General features: G+C 43.8%; 2 protein-coding genes across 4 annotated transcripts in view; both read right to left on the reverse strand.

Annotated features, from left to right (window-relative positions):
• Nucleotides 1-264: 264 nt before the first annotated feature.
• Nucleotides 265-6,047, reverse strand: slc29a3 (solute carrier family 29 member 3). Of its 2 annotated transcripts, none has more exons than XM_037123734.1 (7): nt 5,830-6,047; nt 4,938-5,028; nt 4,422-4,800; nt 3,689-3,771; nt 3,166-3,392; nt 2,603-2,765; nt 265-1,669 (listed from the first exon to the last, which is right to left on the reverse strand). In XM_037123734.1, the coding sequence occupies exons 3-7, from the start codon at nt 4,743-4,745 to the stop codon at nt 1,039-1,041; spliced, it is 1,428 nt and encodes a 475-aa protein (XP_036979629.1). In that variant the 5' UTR covers nt 4,746-4,800; nt 4,938-5,028; nt 5,830-6,047; the 3' UTR covers nt 265-1,038. The 2 variants fall into 2 exon arrangements, with proteins under 2 accessions (XP_036979629.1, XP_036979628.1); XM_037123733.1 differs by having other exon boundaries at nt 4,422-4,837; nt 5,830-6,046.
• Nucleotides 6,048-8,327: 2,280 nt separating this feature from the next.
• unc5b (unc-5 netrin receptor B) overlaps nt 8,328-22,630 on the reverse strand; it is a 54,584-nt gene continuing 40,281 nt past the window's right edge. The window contains exons 7-17 of one of the 2 annotated variants that reach the window (XM_037124894.1): nt 22,249-22,413; nt 18,448-18,480; nt 15,590-15,784; nt 14,870-15,235; nt 14,664-14,751; nt 14,087-14,261; nt 13,750-13,989; nt 12,787-12,936; nt 12,062-12,226; nt 11,780-11,958; nt 8,328-11,056 (exon numbers count right to left, since the gene is read on the reverse strand). In XM_037124894.1, the coding sequence (XP_036980789.1) occupies nt 10,891-11,056; nt 11,780-11,958; nt 12,062-12,226; nt 12,787-12,936; nt 13,750-13,989; nt 14,087-14,261; nt 14,664-14,751; nt 14,870-15,235; nt 15,590-15,784; nt 18,448-18,480; nt 22,249-22,413 (1,922 nt within the window). In that variant the 3' untranslated portion in view covers nt 8,328-10,890. The remainder of the gene's footprint in view (nt 11,057-11,779; nt 11,959-12,061; nt 12,227-12,786; nt 12,937-13,749; nt 13,990-14,086; nt 14,262-14,663; nt 14,752-14,869; nt 15,236-15,589; nt 15,785-18,447; nt 18,481-22,248; nt 22,414-22,630) is intronic. The other variant, XM_037124895.1, reaches the window with a different exon arrangement.

Consider the following 22,630-nt stretch of genomic DNA (forward strand, 5'->3'; position numbering starts at 1 on the left):
ACTGAATTCAGCTCAGTATTTTTTATAAAGTTTAGTCATATAAACCTACTTGTTCATATTTATTACAGGGAGATCATTTTATATAGTAATGTCCAGGTCTTTGAACTTAAAGTATGTTCTTATTTCTGTCTGAAGGGTTTACAATTACCTGCTTGTGATATAGTTAAAGGTTTATTTCTATCTGCAAATGTATTAAACAGCCTTAGTGTGAAATGAATCCCGCAGACTGCAACTCCCATGCACATTTAAAAATGAGGACAGAAATCAGAGTTGATTAACATCAATGTTCAGTTTATTAAGTCTGATCAAACTCACAAGGTTTACAAACAACTGACACAAGTCAGCCGTGTGTTTATTTACAATTTATTAGCCGCATTTTCCAGCTGTGTTTGAGTTTTAACTGAAATGACAAACACCCCTTAACAGACTTACATACCACAAATGTTAAATCAGTAGTTATATGCTGAATTTATGTAATGTAAAAAAAAATTAGCTTTATAAAATAAAAGCTTTGGTGTTAATTCAAGTATCCTTTATGGACTGTACCGATTGCTAATGCTTTGAGAGCAACTCCCTGATATGCAGACACCAAGAGTCACAGTGTACACTGCCCTGAGTTTTGCATCAAGAGCTATGTCAGTGTAAACTAGGGTTACTTTCATTATCAGTTATTACTGCAGATCGTTTTCAGGATGAATTGATTCATCATTCTGATTATAAAACGTCAAATCCTGAAAAAAAATCCAAAGTTAGGTCTCCAGATTGCTTCTTTTGCATTTGAGGATGGAACCAGTAAATCTTTGGCATTACTGCTTGATCAATTATTAAAATGGTTAGGGACTGATGAATAGTTGCAGCTCTTTGTAAACATAAACCATTAATGTGAGGTATGAAGGAATTAAGGCTTGTGGAAACGAACAGCACCTTTCCCTCATGGCAGAGAACTTGTTGTACCTTTGCACTTTTCATTACATTTTATCACTGTCCAGCTACTGTCTGCTGCATAGCTCAAATAAACCATTGTAAATCATTGGCTGCTCAGATGACGTGCACAATAAGCACTGAGAAAGCTGATCCAACAGCCAGTCCCAGAGTGAGGAAGAAGGACATGACCACTCCTGTGGGCTCTGCCAGCTCGCGAGGTACCACCTTAGGCCCGTAGATCATTGGCAGCGTGCCTAGGTAGCCATTAGAGAGGCCGAGCAGGCAGTTAAAGACCACAGGGAACACGTCATGGGTGAAAAGCACAGTGTGGAGGTGGTCCCTCGGCTGGTAGTTACAGAACATGAAAAGCGGCAACATGACAGAGCGACACAACACCAGCACAGGCAGGACTCGGCTGGTGGGACCGGGGACCTGCAGCCAGGCAGTGGCCTGCCTGCCGCAGAAGTCTGCCACGTTGTACAGGAGGAAACTGGTGAGGGGCACAAAGTAAGTGGTGGTCCAGGGGCTGCTGCTGTCTTTGTGGACAGACTGGATCCCCGAGGACACTGCAGGGAACACCATGATAGAGATGCAGAAGACGTAGAAGACGCTCAGGCCGAGCACCCACGTCTTCCTGAGGATAGGCTTCAGCGGAGGGACGGAGACGCTTTTCTCTGCGCCTTCTGCTGCTCCTCCCTCACTTATCACTCCTGGACTTCCGCATGTTGCTGCTAGCATGTAGTGTCTACAGAGAATAGGAGAAGAGCGCAGCATTTTTCAGAATAACCACAGGTATATCTAAAATTTCATCTAAATTATACTCTTTCTAGATTCATCTTATTTTTGTACCATAGTTTTACTTTGACAAGATGTACTTAATCTGTTCCTTAAACAGCAGTTTTATCAGGACATGATCACAATGCTGTCTTCAATTAAGTGTTAAATAACTTTCTAATAGCATCAGTCCAACTTGTGTTAAATATAGAGTTAAATTAAACTAAAATAATGATTGTTGATTGATTGTAATGATATGTACTGCTACTGAACTAAATAAGACAGTAGCTGCAAATTTCAAATGCAGACAAATTAACTGAAACAGTTTAGGTTATTCAGAAGTAAATGCACTTTGGCGCCACCTAGTGGTCATATAAAGAATAATACTGTATCACACAACAGTACACAGTAATGAACTATAATCTATGGTATCCACATTCAGATCAAAGTAGATTTCACAACTCATAGGAGGACGTTAATCATTCATTGATTCATCGCTGTTAAGGATTAAAATGTATCAACTGGTACAAATCCATTAAAGAGTATCTTTTACAAATGACAAGTACTTGTTTATCAAATATATCAAAATAAGATGCTAAATGTTGGTTTGTGAAAATGTATTTCAATAAAATACATTTTTTTTTTAAAAAATACAAAAAGACATTCTATACATTTAGTGTGTGTGTTGGATTTTGATGCAACAGTTCTTAAGAAGTGACAGACAGGACAGAGGTAACTTTGTGTTTACTCCCTGTCCTGGCAGCCAACTATAAAGAAATACTTCCAAAATTTGCATCACATCACCTAAGCCTGCAAATAAAAGTACAGCTTTGACAGGCTGTGTGCGTCTGATATTGTGTGTGTCTGTGTGTGTGTTGTGTGTTTATCTTTGGCTGCTACCGACCTTGAATACGCCAGCTTGGGCAGCAGCAGATATGCGACAATGCAGAGCAGGATGAAGACGTCGGCTGTCAGGAAGTAGGCCAGAGCGCTGTCTGTCACATCATTCGCCGCTGCCAGGTCCACTATCGATGCCACTGCGCTCAGTGTGCCTCCCATGGCCTGACCTGAGACAAACAACATGTGGAGTCAGCTCACAGGAGGTGCTCGAGCTGCTTTATGTCTCACCGTAATGACCTGTGTATGTTAAATATAACTAATCCAATACATCAATCTTTTTTGCCTTCATTAGAGAATACAGTAGACAGCTGACAGGATATGAGGGAGGGAGTGGGATGACATGCAACACGTTTCACGGGCCACTCCAAACCACTCCAGAGTTGTCATGTAATTTCAACACCTCATAGCCTGTTATATCCTATCCTCTGGTTGCCTTCAGCATTGTGTCCATACACAGATAGACACACCATTTAAGATCACCAATTTACAAAAGGTATTGATATGAAGGTATTGTATAAAGATGACAAAGACAAGTTACAGACCAAAAATGAGTACTCAAATGAGTACCTGATATAAGTGCCTGAGAAATCCTCATAGGGAAATGCCCGCTGATGCCGAACACGCTGCCAGAGAAGAGGTTGGAGGCTCCGCTGACGACGGCCACACTCAACAGCGTGCCGATAAAGAACTCCATCTGGCCGTTGGACACGTCCACCTTCACCAGCACCGTGGTCAGCACGAACACCAGCAGGATGACAAGAAGAGATGACAGGATCCTCACGTTTGGAGACAACCTGCAGACACAGCACACACAAAGAAGTTCCTCAGTTCCTCATCAACGTGAGCAAAAGTGAAGCGCATGTTCTGTGCTGTGGAACAATATGTGTAAAATACCGATTGTATCCACAGAAGTATGACATCATAAGATATTTATCATCAACACAAATGACAAATATAGAGGTTCAGGGAGAAAGTAACAGAAACATTCCGAGACAAACAAACAAGCAAACTGCACAATATTACTACGCAGATAGGTGTGTGTGTGTGCATGTGTGTATGTTTGTTTGTGTGTGTGTGCGTGCGTATCAACCTGTTAACGAGGAGATAGTTGAGTACCAGACTCAGCACAGAGGGCACCGTGGAGGAGATGGACAGATAACTTTCAAAGTAGTCCTGTGAAAAGTTAAAGAAAGACAAAAAGTTACTTGCATAGTCTCTCACAAGGAGTAAGAGGAAGTGAAACGGGGGGGGACATAAAATAAAAACATAACTTCTGTTATATTCTATCCTTCCTTATATTTGCAATTCGAAATATTCAAAACTCAAATAAATCATTAATCCCTGACTAGAAGAGAATTTGTCTTGTCTTGCATTTAAACCAGGCTTTAGTTGCACGGTTCTTACAAAAACCGGCTCATGTTGACAAATTTCTTGCAGAAAGACGGTCTTTGGTAGTTAACCATCACAACAAACTGCAGATTTCCCTCTGTGACACGCTTGTCTATTCTGGTTATTGAAACAAATAAATTCTACCTAGTTTGGAAGAAGATCGACTTGACCACACTAGCTTTTTCTCTCCCTCAACATGGCTTTCCTCAACAAGCCTTTGGGTGTCTCTAATTGTATAAATGTGTTACAAGTGATCTTTCTCAGATGTAAAAGGACACTCACATCTCTCAGAGGATAGTCATGGTACTGTGAAATGTGCCCAGAATGGCCCTAATGTGCATCTTCCTGTACACACACACACACACACACACACACACACACACACAAACACAAACACACACAATAAACGAATGTGTGGTATCCCTCACACTCACACTGAGGTCTGAATGTTGCTCCTCCTTGCCACTGTGGTCGGTGCTGTTACTCAGTTTGTACAGCCAGTAGTGTTTGGCTGTTATGAAGAAGTTCCAGGGCAGCAGGGAGCCGATGCCCATCAGAAAGAAAATGATGTACACCAAATTGTAAGAGTCCTTTGGACTGTAGCGCACTGCCAGAGGCACTGATGAATGTTTGGGCAGGAGTGACGCCGACGGGCCCTGGTCCTCGCTCTCCTCATCCTCCGATACTTGGTGGTTGCCGACAGCACTGGGAATATAGGTGGAGTTGAGGCTGGGCTGCACTGGCTCCGTGTCGTCCATTTTACCAGCAGAATATAGGAAAGTGAAGATGATGGGGGAAAAGGGAAGTCTGAGGCTGCAGATTAACAAGACAGGAAGTATTGAAGAGAAAGCTGTGAAGGAAAAGAAGAAAAATGCATGTTGGGAAAAAAAAAAAAAAAAAAAGCAAAGCATCTCATTGCATTGCATGAGTGGTGTTCGGATGGTGCTTACGTTTACTTGTGTTTTCTGTGGAGCCATTGTCCGCAGAGATCTCTGAGTTGTAGCTGGTAGAGATCAGTCCTGTTGTCCAGGTCCTGTGAAGCTGCAGGACAGGGAGGAACATTTAGCCTTTGGAATCATCTTCCAAAAACAGGCAATGACTCACCAGTTTCATTAAATTGGTACGGAATGTGACATGAGGACTTTTCTCACTGGGCATTACTATTTGGGCTTGGTGTTCCTGCTCTCTCCTACAGCAGCAATCAGTCTTTTGCTTGATCCAATCTCCTGACTTTCAGCAGTCACTGCAGTTTAATCTCACTTTCATCTGCAAGCCTTTCTTAAAATTGCAACCTCACATGTCACAAATAATAGCACTGAGGCGCAGAGGAGCAGTCATGAGACAGAGAGCTTAGGTCTACCACTGACAGAAATAGACCTACTAACCTGCTTGCACAATGGGTTTATTACTTGAACTATTTAAGGGAGTTAAAAGAAGACGGACGCGACAGAACAAAGCTGACCTTGCATCCTTAAAGCATCATGTGCATGCGTAACACTAATGAGGAACCAGGATTCACATGATGCTTAGCCAAGAAAAAAAACAATTACATGCTTTCAAAAACCTGACACCCTGAGCAGTACCGTTGTGCCTCTGGTAACGGCAGACAGCTGGTTTTTAACCAAGTTTTTGTCACTACTCGCTGCTTGGTAACTGCTCATTCTGACGTGGTGTTTATGTTCAGGGTGTTCACGCCAACAGACAAGTCCAAGTTTTGTTTGTTTAGTCAGACAGACACGTAAACGGACCTGAGAGGCTAACTCAGCTAAGTTCGTATTCGAGCAGCCTAGCTAACCCGCTCGACCCAACCCTGGGCTAATTAAATAAAAACAAACAACGTACCTCACTGTCGGACTTTCACCGGGCGCCGCTTCTGTCCGTCCTACGAGTGTTTCACTGACACAGAAATCCATTTCACGGCGAACTTCTCTTGGTTTCTGGTCAGCTGACAGTGAGCAGCCTCCAGCCTGTGAGCAGCAGCAACAAGATCCGGCAACACGCCTTCAGAATAAAATTGTCATGCACACAAATCTAAACCACCGGACTGACTCACAAGTCAAAACTTATTTTTTTCTCAATAAAAGAGTGATTCATTAAAACCAAATAATTTGTGTAAGATCATTCCCAGCACAATACAAGAAGTATTTTGAAAAAATGAAATAAAATATTGAAAGTAAAAAGTAATCCTCGCTATTATTCTGATACACCGGAAGTCTTACTGAGTTTACTTGTTTTCCGGTACAGTTTTTCTAAAATAAAAGCACGTTCTTAGAAAAACAATGAATGAATTGAAAAAGATAAATTACTGGTGATATCTGTCCATATAATTCAGATCTACTGTTATCATTATCATTATTTTATCATAATTAATATGATTATAACTTGCTGTTGTTGTTGTTTTATTGACTATTTTCTACATATGTGCATATATTTGAACTAACAATATGTCATTTTAGAAACACAAACATCCATCCATCCATCCATCATCTGTACATATTCTATGTACGCCGCTTAATCCTCTGCAGGGTCGCGGGGGAAACACAAACAATAAAATAAAATCTAATTTAAAATCTAATTTAAACTACTCGAAATTAATTAGTGATATAGTGAAATAAAGGTCAAATGAAATGTGTTGCATTTTGGGGACCAAAAATAAACAAAATTCAGACATACCACAGAACAAACAACCAAGTGAAACACTGAAATGCACATTTTGAAGAGTGTTGCATTTTCTTGATCACTTAGCTTCTTTTTTGTTGGTTGTTAATAGTTGCTTTGGTTGAGATTTCCAAATATCATCTATTATCATACATGAAATCTGGAAATATTGTACTTTAATCTCTTGAATTTTGACTTTAAGGTAAAAACCAAGCAAAAGATCTATATATTATTCTGACCTTTGACCTTAAGTCAAATCAATTCCTCCATAGGTTTGTTCATCATCGTCTTTGCATCTTCTTCCTGATGCTTCACGGGTTTAAATTAGTTTTGTTTTTGTTTTTTGTTTTTTTAAATGAGGGTTACCCATCATGTTGACCAGGAGAGGGCGCCATAGGACTGCATATCTGTTAGCGTGCTGTTGCTCATCTTTGGAGTGCAAAAAACATCATGTGTAATAAAGAAAAGGAGACTAACAATGTTCTTAACATTCAAACATGACGCACCATGATTTTGGATTTTAATCTGCTCTCTTTGCCCCCCGTGACACGTGAGCAGACACCAGTGGACATAAACTAATCATTATCAAGTGAGTCACTCTCAGATATGGAGCCTGACAGCTGCTGAACTGCTGTTACACCCCCTGGAACAACAGATCTAATTTGCAGGACCAATCTTCACCAATTTCACACTCAAAAATGTTTCTTTTCTTTTCTTTTTTTTTTTTTGTCTCCATTCCACCAGGAGCCTAAAACCAAATCCTCGCAGCATACAAATTCTGCAATTATGATTCTCAGCATTGATTCCATTCCCATTGCAACGCACACCTAGATACTGCATGTTTCAATGCATATGATCACTTTTGATTTTGTGAACTTAAGTAACTGCTGTCAGCCTTTCACACTGCACGTTGCAAATGCATTGCGACGTGCATGTTCCCGCGACAGGTTTAACGTGCCTTCAAATGAATGTGCTCTCACTGATAATTCGCTGATTAACAGGTGACCAAAAACATCCTGTGCAGAGGTGAGGGGTTGGGTTGAAGCTGCAATCTGCTTTTATTTACTGCCACTTTGTGAATACAGGTTCAATTAACTCATGCACTGAAGGGTGGGCTATCAGTCCTCAATTAGGAGCACATCTAATGAAACAGGTGCAAAGCATATCCGGCCATTAAGACCATACTGCAGTGCACACTCACCACAGATGACTCACTGGGATATTTGTTCTCGATGTAAGAGTCTAATCTGACCAATCCCCACTCACCCCGCACTCGTAAAAAAAAAGAAAAAAAAAGAAAAGAAAAGAACTAAGAACTAAGGTTAGCCTGCTCGATCTAAATGCCCGGAGTCAATCCTTGAAGACCACTATTAGTGTCTCTAAAACCTTGTTAATTTGAAGGCCGGACAGCCTTCCAGTTAAAAGCGTTCAAAGCTAAATGGACCAAAAGGGAATTTTTCCAATGAGGTGTGAGGCAGAGAGGGACAGGTTGAGTAGCTCTGCATTTTCTGAGAAAATGGGGTGTAATTGATAAAAACACAGATGCCATTTAAAGGTGATTTTAGTCCTGATGAGTGGCTCCAAGGAAGCCTGCAATTTAGTTTATGGATTTAATGCGAGCCACTCCCACATTGTTTGGTTTTGCAATGACAACATGTAATCAATAACAACAAAACACACACTGTTGTTAAACTAAGAAATATAATTTATTGCATAAAAATTATATTTAGTTACAGGTAAGAAGGCTAGACGTTTATTTACAATTGGTTCTTTACAGAGATAAAATAATGTCACTGAATCCATTTAGCTTTTTTTTTTTTTTTGTAAAAATGTCCGTCTTTTTGAACAAAGGCTAAAATCTTCTCTTTGTGGGAGCGAGGCGGAGTCCAGTCCAGCTCCAGCATAAATGATCCAACAGGTACTCAAGATAATCTGGACGAACAAACACTGTAGCCTACAGCTAGCCAGTCTCTGTGACAACATTTGAGCAAAGAAAATAGTCCTGCAGTGTTCAGGGATCCAAAGTTCTGAACCTTTGTGTTCAGATATTTCCTTGCGGGCAAAGACCTGCAGGGCACGAGTTCATGATGTCAGTCACAACTTGTTTTGTAGCCATTGCAAAGCACTTTGTTGTGTTCTCCCTAATGTGCTTTTTCAGCGTTAGCTTCCTTGGTTGGTGATCCAATTCTTCTGATCCAGGAGAACAGCATCATGAAAAAAGAAAAGCTAAACCACCCTTAAAACCACTTTAAGATACAAAATCAAAACCCTGTCGATGCCCTGATCTGAAAAAATAGAATTACTCTTCCAGGAAACAAAAGAAGTCAAAATGCTTTGCTTTTCTTTTGTACTTGCATAGCACTTACAAAGAGAAATGACAGATCTTAAGCATGTGCACGCACTGAATGCGCACACCCACCTGCCCAAATATACCCACTCAACACACACACACACACACACACACACACACACACACACACACACACACACACACACTTGAGTTTCAGTTCATTCACACAAAACAGTGACATGACTCACTGCTGAAGAGGAGGGATACTGCCTGTGTTTTGGTTTTTGTGGTTTCAAAGATATGAACACTTTTTTCTTTTTTGCTTTGAGGAGACAAACAGACTTGATAACACACGGAACTTAAGTCGTGAAAACAGCATTTCGATTCCCGTCGGACAAGAGCTGACAGAACAATATTGATAATGCAAATAGCTCGAGGACCCTGACCACAAAGCAGGCAGCTTAGTAAAAAGGTTAACAATATGTTATAAAAATGAACCAGGGGAGACATGATGAGTTACGGGGCGTCTGATGAACACGTATAGGATGGATCGAAACATAATGCCGTTTTTGTTGAGGTAAATCTGCTGGTCCTTTGCTGCAGAGCTGATTCAAACCACTTTTGAAATCTTCATCTCCAAACAGTTCTGGCAAAGCAGAGCGCCTCCGGTGTATTCACCTGGACATGTGACCAACTGCTAGTCATGTTTCACGCATCACATTTTTACAATTTGAATTAAAAATAACAGATGAACATGGTTTCTGTTACTCACAACTGAGACATCCACTGTGCGCTCTAACTCTGCCAAGAATCAAAAATACAGCATCTCAGTAGCCTGAACAAGCACAGTTGACAGAACAGCTTCTATATGCGTGTAACAGCAATGAAGAAAAAAAAAATCCACAAATATGGATAATAACTTAAAGAGCGTTCCCCAAAGGAAACTTTTAAGGGATGACCAGAAAAGCTCTCCTGCAGTTTATTCTCAGCAGATCGGAGGAGTGTGGCAGAGCGATAGAGGAATGCGAAGAGAGATGAAAGAGAAACACCCCTGTGAGTCGGAATGATATGCCAAGGCTTTGAGGCATTTGTTGGTACAATATAAAGAGTCAGTACGTTTAGTTATCTGCCAATTCTTAAACAAACTTAACAATCCCCCCCCCCCACCACCACCACCACAAAAGAAGAAGAGGCAGCTTTTTATTTTCAGCCCAGAGAGACGTGCTTGAACCCTCGAACCTCGAGAGGCTGGGCTCCTGATTTAGAGTCGGAGCAGACGGACAAGAAATCCTGGCCTGTCTGATTCGGAGGTGGTTAATGACCAGTTTGTCTGTAGCCTGAGGAGGTTGCAGACAGGTCGGCGCTGCCCGTCATTCGCTGCACACGCAGGGTGACGATGGAGAAATCAAAAAGCCCCTGCCATGAGGTGAGATGGTGTCAAACCATGCGCTTTCATGCTGCCCGGGGAACGCGTGTAATCTCGTGTTAGCGTTTGTGTGTTTTGTTTGGGCTCGAATATATTGGATCTTTATTGTTTCTCCCAAAGCTTTGTTATTTATATACAAGAATAACACCATTCTCAATCTTTGAAGAAGACAGTCAACAACGGCGTATGACAGATGACTTAACAGCCATTTTACGCCTTCGTACCCTCAAATTGGTTTCGCGTCTCGCAGATGCAACATTGCTTTGGAGGATTCAAGCTGAATCGGGTTCGCAGTTATTGCGGGACGGGCCCGCACGGGAGTGGGCGAGCGTGTAGCTACAGAGGCTGAAGACGGGAGATGAGGCAGAGGTAATACAGCACATGTGAGAGGAACCAAAATGCTCTGTGGGCTCGTGGTTTGTGCCAGGGTGTGCATATTCATTTCATCACGGCGGTGGGATTAAAAAGAAAAAAGAAAAAGAAAAAGAAAAAAAAAATGTCTTGCTTGCTCTCTCGTTTCCTTGACCAATCAGCAATCCCCATCCGTTGTCATGACAACTAGCACCTCACTTTTGCCCATCTCTTCCAGCGCGGTCGCCAGAGATACCAGGTCTGCGTCAGCCTGGTGACAAGCTTCCCATAAGTCCAGCAGAACACCTGTGGGGCTGGGCTTTGTTGCAAAGTAATTCAAGTACCTGCGGAGAAGAAAGACAAGGCGGGATGTAAAGAAAAGGCCACAGTGATTATAAACATTTTTAAATGGACACTTCCTGCCGCCTGCCATTTATCCTTTCAGATTATTCTGGTTTTCCGATACTCTTCCTGGGAACTACACCTGCCAACCACATCACCTCACGGAAAGAAGCGTGCATCTACTTGCAATAGTAACGTAAGCCAGATTAGTTAGCTTTTGAGTTGGTTCCATTACGTTTGAGAAAAGGCAGGCTCTTAAACTCTGAGACTCGCACCAAAAGATGGATAAATAGCACTACGGATAATTTTTGGGTGAACTGTCCCTTTGAGTCATGCACACAGTTTCTCACAAATACCACTTACACTACTTTATTTTGACAGTCTAATATAGATGCCAAACGAACTGCCCTGTTTCACAAGGCATGGTTAGCTAGTTAGCAAGGTGAAATATCTCAAAAATAAAAGCATGGCTGCGGAATCATATTCCTGAGTTTACTGTCATACATTATAGAACCAACAAAAGACACAATACTTTTCACAGTTTTTTTTTTTAGAATTCTGTTCACGTTAAAGCCAAATCTTAACCCCAACACAGCTGAACCTCAGCCGGAGGAGAATCTTCAGAGTAATCAGTCGACAGTAGGAACAACTATCAACACTGGACTCTGCAGCCAAAGCGTGACCAAAACTTCCTGTCACACGGCAACATGTGAGGCAGATCTGACCTGTCAAAGCCCAGACTGCGTGCCAGTAGTCTCCAGTCACATCCTCGAGCACTGGGCGCATCCAAGCTGGCGCAGATCTTCTGGCGGATGGAGTCAGGCAAGCGAAAGGCATAGGGTCCCACTTGAGAGGAAGGCAGGCAGCTGCCTCCTGAGGGGAGGGGCGAGTGTGGCGGTAGAGTCTGGATTGACAGAGAGGGAGAGAAGGAGAAGTTTTGTATTTTTTGGCACAGCCGTGTGGCTTTTTCCTTTTCTCATCCGTGTTATCTGGGTTGTCACCATTACCTCCTGAATATCTGTGTGCAGCTGGAATATCTGTCCCTCTCCTTCCACCTGTCGGACGCAGATTTTGCAGGCGAGCTGCGACACCGCCAGGCTGCCTCTCTCCAGGCTGAAGGTGCAGTGCAGGGGTCTCTGACTGCCGCTCCAGATGTGATAGAACGGGATCTCCTGTTCACAGAGAAAAACGTTTTTAAAAAAAAGCTAAAACAAATACAACTGCACTCTGATTAAAGTGGCTTTGTCCCGAGCCGCACAATCAGGAGGGATCTAGAGCACGGTTTCCATTCAAGGAGAGTGCAACATGCTTTATTTTGATATGGGGTGTTTCCACCAGCCGGGTGCCCATGTGTCAGAGGACAATTTATTTCTAAAGTGCACTGTCCATAAATTAGGGCCACTATCTGATTTCCTGTTTACTTATTCAGGGAGGGTTCAGACTGCAATCTCGCTGCCGCCGCCGAGAGAATGCAGCAGAGGGTTTGGATGTTTACAGCAGCAGTGAATAGAAGGAAGTCCTCTTGCTGTGTTTTGCAAGAAAACAGGCGTTACACTGAAGTGGATGAAGAGGTTGTCAGAACGCAGTTTTTGCTTCAGAGTTTTTCGTTTTTAAGGAGTCAATAGTCTGACAGAATTCTGAATTCTGATATTCTGATACGAACATCATATCAACACTATATCAACACTACATTTGCTGTTGTCTCGTATTGGCTGCGTTTTGAGCATCTCACCTGATACTTTGCCAGTAGCTTGCTTCTCCAGTGACTGTGAGGGATGTCGTGGATGGACAAGCGCAGGTTGTGGTAGCTGTCTTTGAACAGTAACGGCTTGGGATCCTCCAGCAGAACTCCCCCCAGACTCCTCTCCAAGTCCAGCACCTCCTGCACAGAGGAGGTGGAGGGAGAAAGACGGGATTAGGGACACATTCGACTGATCACTTTCATTATGGTTTTATCATTTCAAAACATGCTTAATTAAAATGCCTTTTGCATCCTCTATGTCGCTGTCTCCAAGTGGAAATGTGCGAGAGCTAAAAGTCTGAAAGCTGCTTGAACTTCAGCAGCCAGAAATGTTTACTGCCACGGCTGGTGTGCAAACACTTCCTGCAAAAAGGACTGAAAGAAGCAAAATGTTCAACACCAGCGAGTCCAGCTTGGTCTGGATGGAGTGCTGACTCGCTGTACACCACATTCAAACTGTGGCCGTCTTCCTCTGACATCAGCTCACGGTGGGAAACTTCCCAGAAACTGAAAACATGATGGATAGCGAAAATCCGGTGGGATGTTGGGCTACACATCGAGGTAAAACAACACGGGCAACTTGATAAAACGTTAGCTTCCGTTAACGATGAAGAGCTGTAACTTCATCTAAAAATATCAGTGCACATCTTGGACACGTGCATTTAAGCTCCAAAGTGTAACACACTGGATGTAAACAACATAAATGTGAAATAGGTAGTGGTTGAATGCTAACGTTAGCTAACAGGTATCAAATATGGCCCTCCAGATTTCCACTATCCATCAACTTTTCAACTTTATTAATATTCACACCACGACTGTACAGCCAGATTGATTTACACATCAAAGTGAGAGAAAGAAAGGCGTTTGCATTGATAGGCAAGAAGAAGATAAGGAAAGAGTGAAGACGAGAGTTAACCAGGCACAAACAGAGAGCGACAAACACATGAGCAGCACCTTGAGTGCATGGGGAGTGTCATGGATGCAGTAGATACGGAGGCTGTAGTCCAGGGACAGGCAGGGTGCTCTTGGAGCGAACAGCGCCAACTGCAGGCGTTTGCAGGCGGGCTGTGGAGGGCAGGACTGGCCCACCAGGCTGTACGTTCCCAGCTGCTCCATGACAACGTGACAACACTCCTCTTCCAGCTGCAAGTAGCAGGGCGACGACAAAGTCTCCTCTCCCACTGTCAGCACCTCCTGGAAAATGAAAAAAAAAAAAAAAAATCAAAGTTCAACAATGCCACTTCACTCAACAAGATATCCACTATTTGGTACCAGTCAGAGTCCGCCTCACCTCCCATGCTCCTTGGTGCGTCTGTGTCTTGAGTGTGAGGGTCCAGTCAGGTGTAGGTGTGTCTAGCTGGGCACAATGGGGCAAAGTAAGAACCACAGGACGGTTCAGCAGCATACCGGATGGGCCGCAGCTTACTACTGGACTTAGGACAGTCTGGCTGCCTTCAGAGGGTAGCCTGTAAATGTCACACACACACACACACACACATATAAAGATGGAGACCACCGTGTGTTTGCAGCGGTTGCCAAAACATCACACTTCGCTCATCAAAGAACATCATGGCTGCGACATGGTTCGGAATGTGCCGGCATTGATGTATTTGAGGCACGCTGAATGACAGTCTTCCACAAAATTGGCAAGAAATGAATCCAAGCCAATTTGAGAGGAGAAGTTGAGACAAGATAATCCAGTTTTTTTTTATCCTCAGAGAAAGTGATAGAACTTCCAAAGCGGTTCGCAGTGGGTGAGCCTCGCATGCAAAAACTCCTGATTGAGGTGAGAACGAGGTCTGTTCTGCCTCGTAGTTTTTGCAAAACAAGACGAGTGAGATCGAGGAGTAAAGATGAAGGGCACTCACGTCGTTTTGTCCCACTTGTTGATGATGAGGTACATCTCATAGAACTTCCCCTGGGGGATCGTACCAGGGGGGACCAGCAGACTCACACCTGTTGGAGGAAAGGCGCCGTGAGTCGTCTTGTGTGTGATTAAATAAACAGCGCCATTCTGTGGATTTTCATTTCAGTTTTCCGTTTTTTTCCGCAGGTGAAATGTGACGTGCGTTACCTGTATTGGGGATGGTGAGGCGTCCTCCCAGATTACCCAGGGTGGTGCTGGTGCTCAGCCCGGGCTCTCTGGACAGGGTGTGGCTGTGGTAGTCGCGCTCTCTCCCCACCGTGCCCACCGACTTCAGGCTCAGAATCTCCCCGTCTGAGCACATGTCCGCCGGGAGCTCCAGGGAGGAGAGAGTGGACGAGTTATACACCTTGATTTTGAGACTGGGCAGCGGGTCGAGCAGCGGGGAGGTGGTCATGGGGATCTTGTGGGGGCTGTCGTTGACCCCCTGCTGCAGGGAAAAGAGCGGCCCGCGGAAAGCCCCCGCTGTGGCCGTGAGATCAGGAGGAGCCGAGGGATGCAGATGGTGGGGGTTATCTGTGGAGAGAAGGGAGCCGCTCTCTTATCACCAGAAAATGACACAGGCAGAGCGCCATAAGTGACGCGAGTGAAATGGATTAATGTTGCTAATTAATATTTGATGGCGGGAACAAGAGAAGGAAATCCATGACAAATGCTTCAAGTGTAAAAAATGTAACGCTGCAAAGAATGGAGAACTGACTCGGCACGAGGAGATAATGGTTAAAGAGAATTAATTTATGGGATGATATAAATAGCAGTGTGATACTGAAATGAATCGTGAAGAAGTCCTTCTATGAAGATGAGTAACAATAAGACAAGTTGCGAACATAAACACGATGATTAATTGTGTGTGTGTGTGTGTGAACCAACCCTGTCTGGGAGGCTTGTAATTGCCCGGGTGGAAGGCGGCGGTGAGAGCAGACGAAGAGTCGGTGATGTCTCCGTGGAGATGGCGGCATCTACGGCGATATGCGAGCACTCCCACACACAGCACCAGGATCACACACAGCAGCAGGGCCCCCACCAGACCGGCGTAGACCGCTACACCCATACCTGGGGCCAGCGCTGGAGGAGGGACAGAACGTCAGACGGTCAGGACGTCGTAAAGAGCAACATGTGGGAATGCAGGGATACAAACACAAGGGAAAAAACATGAGAGGGGGAAGGAAATACAGTTAAAGAGTCAGCTGCAGCAGAACGGTGCATAAATGTGTTATTTTAGCTCAGGAAGTGACGGGATGATTAAAGGATTAGTGATCATCAGAATATGCACAACAATTTTGATAATCCATTAAACTCTTAAATCACCTTTCGAGATTAAATCACAAATATTTGCTGGTTCCTGCATTCTTGAAATGTCCTGTTTTTCACTGTAAATTTAACATCTTTGGATTTTGGATCGGACAAAAGCCAATACTAAGACGCCACCTTGCGCCCTGGGAGAGTATATGGCTAATTGAAATTGAATCAGTAGATTAATTGAAAATGAGTATAATCAGTGGTTGCAGCCAAAGTTGAAATTGAAATCTTCAAGTATAGGTTCACAAGTCTATCTTAAAACAATACTGACATGCCCATAAGTATGATATACTGAATGAGTTATTGGTTGCTATAATTCTCTCGACGAGATTCCTGTGATCCAAGTTCAGCTGAAGAAGCTAATGTGAGTGTTCAGCAGTCAAGGGAAGTCGTCTCAACTGGTATTTTTGGTGCTTAATTCCCCTTTTTGTGTCACTTTCACACTATCACAGCTCGGCAAGGAAACAGTGTCAGGGAATTAAAAATAGTTAATTAAGCACTAAAAGACTGTGACTGAAAATACTAGAGATCCACAGATCTGGGGGAGTTAATAATCACATTAGGTGGATCAGGTAATAGACATGGTGTGAGCAACCCACATCAAATGGAGTTGATTTGCCAAAGATGCAATATCTATGGAATATAAGGACCGGCATAGTGTCTAAGGTCATTCCAAACAAATAGGAGGTAGCAGATCAACAGAGTTACCGCAAATTTCTGCTAACCCTAGCTGCCAGTTAGGGAGGAGAGCGATCACTGCCAGTCTGGAAAGGAAGACTGATCACAGTGACTGATAGCTCTGTCTCTCAAATGAAAATTAACTGCCAGCTACTTTTGGAATCGAATAATCATTTCAGTCATATGTCAAACATCTTTTTGGTTGCGGCTTCCTGAATTTGCAGAGTTTCTGCTCTTCTTTGCCATTTAAGACGGTGAAAGAAGAGTCTTTGGGTTGTGGACTGTTGGTTTTTGACATGTATAGACTAAATCATTAACCGAATAGTCTTGAAAGTAAGCGGATGAGTGTGAGCGTTTAATGTTTGGTGAATTTCAATCAAGCTCAAGATAAATCTTGCTCAGTCAAAACCACATCACGCGTTCTTCATCAGCTCTTCCCGGCCTGCAGGGGGCACATCTGACTACAAACGTTGGCATGGGTCTAAGTGAGGTGGGTTGGGGGGGGGGGGGGCGCGGTTGGCCAGAACTTCACCTGCGCCCCGCTGGGCCGGGTTGCTGGGTGATTGTTTGTGACTGGTCAGCAGGCACACCACCGCGGCCTGCTTCAGCCCAGACTCCCCAACACTAGCACAGCCATACCCGGCCCCGACACGTGAGCCAGTCACACCACCGCAGAAAAAGTGGAGAAGACAAGAAGCGAGGTTGGGCGGGAGACAATGAAGAGCTAAAAAGACGGAGTAGACAGGCCGGATAAACAGAGGAGGAGGGAGCTGCAGGAGAGGCAATTTGGCAAAAAGGGATAGGAAGGAGTTAGATAAGGTTGTGATTTGTTGAGAGGACAGACGGATTATAAGTGTGGTGAGGAGGAGAGGGGAGATAAGGGTGGCTGTGCTTGAGGAAAAGGCCTGTGTTGAAAGAGCAGGCGAGAATGTGGAAGAAGTTTGGAGAAAAAAAAACAAAAAAACGCAGACACCACAGAGCTGCAGCGAGAGCAGAAGAAAGAGAGAGTGGAGGAGAGGAGGGGAAAGCCGGAGGCTGGCAGAGGAGAGCTCCCGTGCTCACGTGCCATGATAGAACCGAATCCGACAGCCGTCCGCACTTATTACCACAAACGGAACAATAGCGAATTAGGTGCATTACCGTGGCTGCTCTCCTCTCAGCCTACGTCGCATTGAGCTAGAGGAATTAGCATCACTTCAAATGTAAAACTATATCAAAGATTAAGGGAGAGTAAGGTGGAAATCGACTGTTTTTTCTCCAGCAAGTGATTCCAGTCTGGTCTCAACTTTGACATCCGTCATTTAGCTCCTCCATTGTGTCTTGTTCATGCAGCGTTTTAGTGCAGTTTGTCTAATCATTCCACCTGATAATTTTTGTGTTTTTGTAATTGCACCTCCTTTGTTCCCTCAAACGGCAGTGGCAGCAAGCTGTTATGTAAGTGATCCAACGTGCGAACACAGCGCCAGCTCAGAAACCTATGTTAGGCTTAGTCAACATGCCAGACAAGACAGGATAACAACACTCAGAAGCAGGCCGGACAAGAAGGTGAGGCGCGTCTTCAATGAGCGCGATCTGGGATGACAACAAAGCGCGGATAGACGAGCTCGACACAGAGCGCCGCCGCACGCATTCACCGCCACGTGCGAACACAGATGTTAGGACTCACCGTGTGTACGAGCACACAGACGGACAGGCACACACACACACACACAGTATGAAGCAGAGTGAAGTCATGGAGAAGGTGAACTTACGATGGCTTGCATGTTCAATAGAAATCTTTTTATCTGTTTGAACGGGAGAAAAAAGAAGAGAAGAAGAAAAAGAAAAAAAACAACAACAACATAAAAATGGATGGACTGGTCGTTATGCAAATGAAAGATACAACAACACAAAGCAGAATCGGGAGAGTAAACAATGGCTCGTCAATATGAGAATGGAAATGTAAACATGAAAGCGCAAGCAAACATAGTTCACGTCTAAGAAATAATAACCTAAAAATGTGTGAATGCGTGGCACTGTGGAAAAAGGTTCGGCATAATTGTTTACATAACACCCAAGGAATACAGGTCCATCAGAAATGACTGTGGGAGAGATTTGGATCATTCAAGTGAGAGTTAAAAACAGTTCTGAAAATGAACATGGGCGCTGGTGTTGTGCGGTACACAGGGGAGACCGAAACAGTCCCGTTATACAGCCCACAGGGTACATTATCACTTTCATCCTATGAAGGGGGGGGAAAAAAAACAACACATCCTGACGGGGACAATCTTTTCCAAGATAACACCAACGTGAATCATCCCTGAGTGGTTTGATGAATATCGAAGCCGTCTTTCAGGATCCTGTCACTCACTACAGTATGTATCTCAAACCAAATAACCTTCTCTCCCAAGCATCGTCAAAGCGCCAAATGGATTCCCCGACTTTCCCTCCCATCCAACAGCAATTAGAAGTGACTAGGAGCCAGTGGAGATGATGGTTTGCGGTGTCTCAAAGCATTTTAACATTTACGACTGAGGGTATTTAGCCGGTCCTCAGAGGGGATTAACAATGAGTGAGGCGATGCAGTCTGATTCTGATTGGATGATTGTCTGAACTAAGGATGCACTGATCGTAGAGCTCTGGGCTAACACTGATGTTGAACCCTCAAAGTCCTAGAACTCTCAAATTTATTTAGCGTATCCTACCCTGCTCAAGCAGTCAGCATCAGGTGCTATCCATCATTTGATTCAGAGGAGAACATGCTTTAATAATAATAATAATAATAATAAAAAAACGCAGTTTTTTCATGCAGCACTGTATTTCCTCTCTGTTTTAGCTCAGTGTCTCCAGTCCGCTCCATCGTGTTTACAGCTTCCAGTTAAGAGTCACTTCTACCGTGAATATAGGCATCAATTATGCAAATGTGTGTCATGGTGATGCAGTGTGATGTCAAGAAGTCATGGAATTAAAGGTGGGACTTCTGACGAGGCGTTTCAGTCACTTCAGAAGCAGTGTTTACTGTGGCAGTGAGGAGCTTCTGTCGCCACAGACTTTGACCTTTTCAGCTTTCAAGACCTTTTGCATGCATAAGAACCTGAACACCCTGAAAGAAGGTAGAAAAAAAATCCTCCTTTAAAAAGACTTTCATATTATGTATTTTTGTCTACATCTGACCTTTCTTAAACCAAGTTACAGCCATGTATTGTCATCCTCTATGTATAATCCTCTGTGTTTTTCAGTCAAAAACAGGTGTTATTGTACAGTATTGTTCGGTTACTGACCATGTAGATGTGTCCAAAACAACTTCAAAGAGTAAATAGAGAGGTTATTGAAATCATAACACGAGGACAATTCGAGATTCTTTCTGTCTTTTTTCAGAGAAACATATCATTCATTGATCAACAAAAGCAGCTTGGCTACAAACACTGCCAGTCGGCCCAGAGGGAGAAACTATGTTTGCTTCCTTGATGAATCAGTGCAGCAGAGCGTGATGGCATTACCATGTTCACTCATACCAAACGAGAAATGTGTGATGTTTTAAAAGCAGAGAAACTCTGCTGCACATTTGTTTTTAGCATGGCATATGGATACACTAGACATTTTTATCTGCCGGCTGTCTATGTCTTTGAGGGGTAAAAGAACAATTTGACCAATGTTCGATGCTGATACCAATGTTTATTGTAAAAATCTAAAAATAAATGAAAGCGATCTTCATTATAAAAGAATAACTGAACTATTTATAAGTCTTTCAGCCTTTCATTAAACCATCTTTACGAGTTCAATCATACAAACTTGCGAAACAACCTTTAAAGGTTGTCATATGTAAGAATTAGTCACCTTGAATTCATACTCTCAAAACATCAGGGCAGCATATCACCAGATATGTTAGGCTAACTGTTAGCTCAGTTAGCTGTACAGCTAGCCGGACTACCAGGGGAATGTTGGTGTTTAGCACAGGAGCTTTGGACCACTGGAAGAAAGAGGTGTTCAGAGCTAGAGGCTAGCCGGTTAGCATCAGTGGACGTCTCCTCATCACATAATATAGACATCTTTAACATATTTATTTGTCTTTATTACTATTTCTTCAAACTCTGTTTTTTAACAAAAAATCTTATATATTGTAACTTTAAAATAACCTTCCTTTCCATGAAAAGGAGTGTTCTTTTTTCTAAAGAGGAACTGTTTCCGAAGCCTTTTCAGCCGGCTATACTACTACCTACTCAATGATTGAAAAAAAATAAAAAATACTTTCATCGCCTTACAAACTGTTGGCAGTGATGACACAATCTAACAACTCATGAATGTGCCAACGCAAAACTGATGTGACTCATCAGATAAACAGCAGTCACTGCCATCGATGAGCGTCATTCAATTTACCGATAGCAGACAAACAAGGCAAACATCAGCCGATAACGCAGCGCATCCCAATTAGGAGCACAAAGAGTCGTAATGTCATCAGGACAATTTGTGCTCAGACTGGTCACATTATGCGCTGGGAAAAATGAATAAGTCCGCCAGTAACCTGTGGTCTGCCAAGTGACACACTTACAGATTTTCTGCAGCACACTGCCTCCCGTCTTTCCCCTCTGTCAGAGCCACTCGAGTGCATGTTTTCCTGACAGCCCCCTGAGAATGCTCCGCTCTGTACAGCCAAATCACACAGAGTATTTGTCTAATCTGGCTGCTCCATGGAAGCCTGTTTGTGTCAGGACTCGCGTGTACGTCTGACGGAGTTGAAGCGAGGCGTCGCTCTGAGTGTGCTCACGACCCCCCTTGTCGCATGTGTGTTCTACGTAGGTCCGGGTGCGTGCGTTCGGCTGGGCCGACTTGTGTGTGTGTGTGTATGTGTCTTTTTTTTTTTTTAAGTGTGTGCTTAAGAGCATCTCACTGCCCTGATTCTAATGCGCTGTCAGCTGGATTCCTCCCTGCTCATCACGGGCTGCACATTGGGTGTCAGTGTGAGTCTGACTCACTCTCATATGCTCTTCGCTGTGCTAATTTTTCAACTTGGCCGTGTCATGCTCGCTTCCCACTCGTGTGCTCCCTTAGCCTGCACTTGCTCCCTCTCCCTCTCTCGCTCTCCCTCCATCTGTGCTCTTTAGATGTGGATCACTTGCCTTCTCTCTTTGTGAACCTAAATTTTGCCTCATGAAACATCTGTCTGCGATTTAGCTGTTTTTCCTTTCATCTCTCTCTCTCTCTCCCCATCAGCCGCGCTCTCACCAGGCTGCAGCGGCTAAACACCTTGGGAATACGGTTCTATACAGAGCGGCTTTGAAATGCAATACACCTTGTAAAACTGTGATCTACGAGCCAAATCACCGCCTGCGAGACTTCCTCTTATCAATTCAGCAGCCTCCTGAAGCAGCACAGAAAGGGCTTTCGGGGACCTGACCCCTGCAGATACCTCCAGAACACCTTCCTCTTTCAGATATTCGCCGGTTGAACCGATCTGCATTAAAAGGCCCGGCTGAAGAGTTACATTACACCAAGAAATGTGTATGAGCCAAATTTTGACTCTCTTTGACATTTAACAGCCGCCCCAGTTCAAACACTTTGCTCAGGTGACTTACTGCGTGCACACAGCCCCTCGGTGCAGTTTTTGCTCTCCATCATGCTGCCGCTGCAGTGCTTCCCTCCATTCCTGGGTGGCGGGGCTTGGCACTCGCGACTGCGCCAGTGGGTGCACTCTGTCCCACAGGCAGACCACTTTGCCCACTCCGTCCAGCCGCCGTCCACTGGAACGAGACAGCAGGAAAGTGAGTCATCGGACAGCTTATCACTCCGGGAAGACGGGACGTGGTGTTATACTGCGGCATGACACGTATGTAATGGCATCATTTCCTTAATCATTCTATGGTTTGTTTTTTAAATAAATTACGAGGCAGGGTGGTCTGACACTGGGGCCACAGCAATGAGTGGCAAAAGGGTGTATCACAGTAAATAAGGTAACGC

This window comes from Acanthopagrus latus, chromosome 15 (assembly GCF_904848185.1).
Source record: "Acanthopagrus latus isolate v.2019 chromosome 15, fAcaLat1.1, whole genome shotgun sequence".
Taxonomy (NCBI): Eukaryota; Metazoa; Chordata; class Actinopteri; order Spariformes; family Sparidae; genus Acanthopagrus; species Acanthopagrus latus.